A 7227-nucleotide genomic window follows, 5' to 3' on the forward strand; every position below is an offset into this window, starting at 1 on the left:
AAATGTACTTGTATATTGTTCACATGTTGAAATAAATTACCAATCAATCAATCAATCAATCAATCAACTATTCCTAAAGTATATTCCTGCATATTTGCAAAGGGAGTCAAAGAAGCGTTGATCTGTTTGCTCTTTTATAGAGATCAGTGACATTATTCTTGTTTTTTATTGTAATAAAGAAGCATTGCAAGCATCAACAATAATGGCTAATCCTGACTTCTATCATCTTTGTTGAATGAGAGTGGAATGATATACTATTTGGAACGATTAAGCATGCAGTCTGCCTTTACGTACATTTTTTAAACATAAATATGTGTGTAATGAGTCATTCTAAAGAGCTCACTAAATCGGTACTGCAGTGGTATTGTAATAGGACGCCACCACTGCAACAAGTCACTTTGTTAAATTTCCTAGACATTTCAGAATCAGCTGTAAGTTAGAACAGTTGTGGCCATCTTCCTGATGCAATCATGGATATTTGTTGTTTCATCCTGGACACGGTTCTGACACACACATCCTCAGCCTCTTTCCTTCCACTTAGCCTACAGTCTGAGGGTGCTATATTTGGGACTAAAACCCTCCATGCATAGGACAGAGTTAGTGGCATCTAACTTCTCCTTTGCCCAGCTTATTAACCCAGCAGGGTATTTGACGACTAGCATGGTGTAGGTATTAATAACCCAGGATTTGTTCTTTCCATTCAGCTGAGTCCTCAGGACTTGACTTACACTCTGGAGGTATTTGGTGGTTGCGGCCTTCTTAGTAACATCTTCATGGTTCCCATTTGCCTGTGAGATTCCACCGTACTCAGGCTACGTTCACGCTGCAGGCCTTAATGCTCAAATTCAATTTTTTGTCTGCTTGTTCACACTACAAATAAAATTTGACAGCAAACACGCTCTAGTGTGAACCCTCAAAGCGGCCCGCATGCGCAAAAGAAGACGTCACACACAACGCGCTCTGTTTAGACCCAGACCAAACAGTATTGTTTGACTGATGGCCCTTAATATAAAGACTTTTTTCAGACTTTACATTTTCCAATTTTGCTTTAAGTTATAAAATTATTTTGTTATTTACATATGGCCTAATAATTATCCTTATTGCTGTTTTAGAGAGGAGCGGTGCTTCAAAGGCTAGTTGCAGATTTCTGTCAGAATCAGCAGATTATACAGTACAAATAAAATCTTCACGTTTCTCCAGCGTCTTCCCAACAGTTTCACTAACATCTACACGGGATGGCTAGGAAGCGTTCACGATGTCTTCTCGGACGCTTCTCCAGCGCTTCTTCGGTGCTGATAATTGGCGTCTGTCTTGTGTCAGTGACGTAAAAGACGGATTTAATCCGACTTGACCATTCAAACAGCAGTCGCTGTCTAAAACATCAGATATGTATCGGATTCAGTACCACATACGAAAGTGGCCCAGGTTGGATTTGAAAATATTGGATTTGTACTGTTCACACTGTCATACCATGATCGGATATGTGTCACAAAGGGTCAAAAAAGTCAGATATGATGCACTTTCATCTGCAGTGTGAACGTAGCCTTAGTTATTCTCAAGGTCTGCAGTGTTGCCTTCTGGTAGTGCAGTCCCCTCAGGGCTGGACGGGGACAAAAAGTCAATATGGCCGGTGTGCCATATATCTATATATTATACATATATCTATGCATTTCATTTTGTTTGACAGTTTTTAATCAGTTTGGTACAATTGCTGTTATTTATTTCTTTGTTGCATTGCAGAACGTCAAAATTTAAAGCTACACTTTAGCTGTTAGCAGTGGCTCATGGTTAAAGTAGCCAATTATTTAACCCAAATCCTTGAATCTCTCATATCCTATTTATGTTCCTCCATCTATACTCTATAATTTTACTTTGTCTCTTCCTCACTTATCTACAGCTGGTGCTCCACCAGTAGCCTCCTGAGACTGTGAGGCCTGGTTACGAGTTGTTACTGGTACTAAAGCCCCACAGCTAACAAGTCGGTAAATTTGACACACTATTACTAGCTTGCTTTTTGTTGTTTTCTCTCAGTTTTCAAGCTCCACCTTTTCACCACTTCTTCCAAACTAAAGTTTTCCTACAACGTGCATAAGCGCACAGTGAAGATAGGGGAGGGGCTGGTCCTTTGTCAGCTCACTTTCGTGTGTTTTACATAGGAGGAAGAGTGATTGCAACTGCAGTGGCAGTGGCATACTTAGAGTTGAAAAATAGGAAGTGTTGCACTTGGAGTTTTCAAGTGCAACAGTTCATACGATTTTGTCTGCTCACTTATCAATATGGCTCTCTGTCTCAGGATTATTTATATCATCACTGGACTAACAGGTATGTGGCAGGGGCTTTTAAAAATTGCTTAGCATCTCTGTTGATTTTCAATTTCCAATAGTATTAATTTGTAATTTGTAATAACTTACCAAAAGAGATTTTATTTTATTAGCAAAACATTTAATTCTGAAAACATGTAGATAATCAACAGAACTATTCTATTAAAATGTGCATTTGTTTCTTTGCAGGAGTTCACAGCATAACTACAGTCAGTGAAGTATCAGTGAAAACTGGGAAATCTATCTCCATCCCATGTCTCTATGAGTCCAAATACAGAAACCATGTGAAGTACTTGTGTGAAGGAGCTAAATGGAGATCCTGCAACGATGTAGTAAAAACAAACACAGCAGACCCTTCAGGAAAATATTCAATCTCTGATGATAAAAACCAATTTTTTTTTACTGTAACTATAAACAATCTGACAAATGAAAACACTGATTACTGGTGTGTGGTGGAGATTAATAATGGACCGGATTATGGAGAGCATTTTCAACTGTCAGTTACCAGTGGTGAGGTTCCATCTTTGTTAACATTTTAAAGTGGTTGTTATTAAAAGTTAATAGAAATAGACGTGAAATCTAAATTGCCAATGGTTTTTCAAATCTGTATTTTTGTCCTTCTATCCACTCATTACTTTATTTATTTTAATGTTTGTCCTTGAAGGGACCCCCAGTCTCTATGTGGATCATCAGATGATTACAGGATACATTGGAGAAAGCACAACTATCAGATGTCACCACAGTAACTCTGGAGAAATGAAGTGGTGCAGGCTGGGCAGGAACTGTGTGACAGGATCATCTGGATCCATAGATGGAACAACAGTGACCGCTTATATGAGCGAACCAAATGTTTTCACAGTGACAATGAGTGGACTACAGTCAGAGGACAGTGGCTGGTATTGGTGTGCAAAAGAGGACATTCAGATACCAGTATATTTAACTGTTACTGAGAAACCAATCACCAGTGAGTACTGCAAGTAATTATGAACTTGACATGTGCACAAGAGATATTAGCACAATCATTGTTACGTGTATGAAATCCATCCATTTATAAATTTTAGTACTCTCAGAGATATTAGGACAATCATTGTTACAGTACTCTAGTACTGACTGTTGTTTTGTTGAATTATAGCTACTGCCCATACTTGTACTGGAGATAGAACAATTACCACATTTAAAAATGGACAACAAAGGTCAGATATCTTTTGTATTTGCAGTAGATTTAGCGACAAAACTGTTATTTTGACTAAAAACTTTTTATGCTAAACTTAATTATGTGTTCTCAAACTGCATGTTGCAGAGCTTCATTTGACCTCAAGATCCTCATCATCCCTCTGAGTGTGTTGATCTTTATTGTAATTGTGGTGTTGTTCATCTGGTTGATACTGAGAAACAGTAAGTCTTGTTAAACTTTGATTTAAATCCAAACAGTATTTACTTGAATTTATGCATTATTGTTGGCTATTTTGCATTGTTAACACAGAGTCTGTAACAGGTGCTTTGTTTTTTCTCTAGAGCAGAGAAAAGCAGACTCATCAGCCACAGCAATGGTGAGTTATATTGATTTATTTCTCTGTGAGCTTGGTACATGATTCTACAAGAATAGCTAAATTAATTGATAGGGAAAACTTTTATAAGTACAGTTTTGCAGATGTTCTAATTATTTTCTGTTTTCCAATGCAGGCCGGAGTGGAGGTAGCATACGCTGAAGTTAGACCCAAGAAAAAACACTTAGGCAAGGTAAACAACAGCTGTCCTATCAAGAAATCAAGTCTAGGATTTTCAGTGAATATACTGACATTGGAAAGTAAAATGTCTAATTGATCAAATTAATCTTCCAGTATTGTCTTCATGCATGCTCAATCATCCATAGAACGAAATCCAAAAAGTTAATCTGTTCTACGTCCAGAAGAACAGATTCAACTCTCCTTTAAAGCTCTGTATGGAAAGAGTTTGGAGTAACCAGGCTGACACCTTTCAGTCTTTCTCTAAATTACATTTTGTTTATCCTACACAGGTGGACCAGGAAGTAATATACACCAATGTGGGAAACATTAGAAGAAAATCACCCGAGGTAACCCTAACATACTACAACTATACATTTGTATTTGAGTATAAGCAGACTTTAACTTTTTTTTTCTTAAAGAATGACACGACTGTAAAGTGTTCTGTTTCCACTCCTTTTGTTTTCCCCCAGATGTCACTTCCTGAAAGTGATGGGGAAGTCATGTACAGTTCAGTTGTTACCCCCAGGGATCAATAAAGTATTCTGATTCTGATTAGAAGAAAATCACCCGAGGTAACCCTAACATGTGTCTGTGAAGGTTCTCAGTCATCCAGGTCATCGTAGTCAAAGGAGCTTGCAAAGAAAAGCGTCTGGACTTCTTTAAGTTGCTTGAAGACGTTTCACCTCTCATCCGAGAAGCTTCTTCAGTTCTAAGGTCAAATGGTGGAGAGTCCATCTATGTCCACTGTGAGCGATCATCTGTGAACAGAGGCGGGGGTTTACGACACCAACTCTCTGCCATCTATAATCCAGTTTTGAGATCCCTTCCCAGACGCCTTAACGCCCACTCACATCCTGGGCCATCTGACCTCAGGAATTCGCATGATAAGGTGGGGCCAGGTTTCACAATGAACACACCCGAAACTCTGGCTGATTGGAACCCACACCCAGTTTCACACCTTGGCTCAGGCGATTAGAGGATCATCAGGGGGTTCTTTTGTCCCTCTGTGGGGGGTTACTCCCACTGGAACTCTCCACCATTTGACCTTAGAACTGAAGAAGCTTCTCGGATGAGAGGTGAAATGTCTTCAAGCAACTTAAAGAAGTCCAGACGCTTTTCTTTGCAAGCTCCTTTGACTAACCCTAACATACTACAACTATACATTTGTATTTGAGTATAAGCAGACTTTAACTTTTTTTTCTTAAAGAATGACACGACTGTAAAGTGTTCTGTTTCCACTCCTTTTGTTTGTTCAGTTGTTACCATAAAGAAACAAGAGGGTAAATATTAAAAGACCTGAAACCAACACACACGATTTCTCACATACTGTTTCTCTCTTTTCAAATAATTTAGCTCATTATCCTCATAAGACATGATTCGCTTTAAATTTGGTCACCTTGGTCTTTGCTTTTTCTTTCTAATTGTCATATTTGTTTCTGTTCTCTGTTCTCAGGGTGAGGCAAAAGACACAGAAGTTACATGCAGCACATTAGCCAATCACTACTGAAATCTTTAAATATTAGAACTTTTGGCCTTTCTGTCTCTTTATATCTACCTTTTACTGGTGTTTTTGCAGGATACAGTGTTTTTTTTTTTTTACTGTCAGCAGATCAGTCACCTAGCCATGCAGTATGGCTACAGATTTGCATTCTCCAAAGAGCTCACTGAACTGGTCCAGTAATGGTATAGTAATAGGATGGGACTGTTGCAACAAGTCAGTTTGTGAAATTTCTTCCACAGTCAACTCTAAGTTATGTTATTGCAACCTGGAAACATTTTGGAACCACAGAATCTCAACAATGTATTGGCAGTACATGTAAAGTTACAGAGCAAGATTGCTGAGAACTGAGGCGTATAGGGTGTCTTGTCTTGTCACTTCCTGTTTTGCTTTGTATAACCTGTTCCTTTGTGTGTGTGTGTGTGTGTGTGTGTGTGTGTGTGTGTGTGTGTGTGTGTGTGTGTGTGTGTGTGTGTGTGTGTGTGTGTGTGTGTTGTGTATGTTGTATGTTTAGATTTATGGAGATTGTTTCCTGCTATTCAGTTAGTTTTCTGTCTGCTATAAACACACTCTTAAACCTTGTTGAAAGAACATCCCAGAAGAGTCGAAGCTCTTATAGTTGCTTAACTGTCAATTTTGTTTCTCAACAGGGTGAAGGAAAAGGCACAGAAGTTACATATAGCACATTAGCTACTCTCCACTGAAATATTTAAATGTTATAACCTTTTGCATTTTGTGTACCTGTATTACTGGAGTCTTTGTCAGATAAGTGCTGCAATGTGTTATCTGCTCTCATCAGCTTGTTATATGATTTTTTGTTTTTAACTGCTGTTTAAGAACTATATTCCTGCATATTTGCAAAGTGAGTCAAAGAAGTGTTGATCTGTTTGCTCTTTTATCAAGATCGTTGACATTAATCTTGTTTTTTTGTTATTTTTTGTAATAAAGAAGCATTGCAAGCATCAACAATAATGGGTAATCCTGACCTCTATCATCAGGTTGTGTGAGAACTCTCAGTGTATATCAAACATTTTGTCTTTGTTGAATGAGAGTGGAATTATATACTATTTGGAAAGATTAAGCATGCAGTCTGCCTTTATGTAAATTTTTTTAAACATAAATATGTGTGTAATGAGTCATTCTAAAGACCTCACTAAATTGGTACTGCATCTTTGTTTCATCCTGGACACGATTCTGACACACACTAATCCTCAGCCTCCTTCCTTCCACTTAGCCTACAGTCTCAGGGTGCTACATCTTGGACTAAAACCCTCCGTGCATAGGACAGAGTCAGTGGCATCTAACTTCTCCTTTGGCCAGCTTATTAACCCAGCAGGCTATTTGATGACTGGCAGGGTGCAGGTGTTGATAGCCCAGGATTTTGTTCTTCCCATTCAGCTGAGTCCTCAAGACTTGCCTTACCCTCTGGAGGTATTTGGTGGTTGTGGCTTTCCTAGTAACTTCTTCATGGTTCCCATTTGCCTGTGAGATTCCACCTAGCTAACCTCAATGTCTGCAATGTTCCCTTCTGGAAGTGCAGTCCCCTCAGTTTGTTACCGTATGACTCAGGGCTGGACGGGGACAAAAATTCAATATGGCTAGTGGGCCATATATCTACATATTAGATTAGATTAGATTAGATGAAACTTTATTAATCCCTCGGGTGGGTTCCTCTGGGAAA

At 38.7% G+C, this 7227-nt stretch overlaps 1 protein-coding gene across 2 annotated transcripts; it reads left to right on the forward strand.

Annotated features, from left to right (window-relative positions):
- Window positions 1-2123: 2123 nt before the first annotated feature.
- Window positions 2124-6929, forward strand: LOC147316127 (polymeric immunoglobulin receptor-like). 2 transcript variants are annotated; one of them, XM_086258101.1, is made up of 10 exons: window positions 2124-2322; window positions 2511-2831; window positions 2986-3285; window positions 3454-3514; window positions 3622-3716; window positions 3837-3871; window positions 4005-4061; window positions 4339-4395; window positions 4519-4620; window positions 6197-6929. In XM_086258101.1, the coding sequence occupies exons 1-9, from the start codon at window positions 2277-2279 to the stop codon at window positions 4582-4584; spliced, it is 1038 nt and encodes a 345-aa protein (XP_086114227.1). In that variant the 5' UTR covers window positions 2124-2276; the 3' UTR covers window positions 4585-4620; window positions 6197-6929. The 2 variants fall into 2 exon arrangements, with proteins under 2 accessions (XP_086114227.1, XP_086114226.1); XM_086258100.1 differs by having other exon boundaries at window positions 2125-2322; window positions 4519-6929.
- The last annotated feature ends 298 nt before the right edge of the window (window positions 6930-7227 follow it).

This window comes from Aulonocara sp. 'chitande type north' Nkhata Bay, linkage group LG13, assembly GCF_057382095.1.
Source record: "Aulonocara sp. 'chitande type north' Nkhata Bay isolate Kocher_YH1m ecotype deep benthic linkage group LG13, A_spYH_male_GT1.1, whole genome shotgun sequence".
NCBI lineage: Eukaryota > Metazoa > Chordata > Actinopteri > Cichliformes > Cichlidae > Aulonocara > Aulonocara sp. 'chitande type north' Nkhata Bay.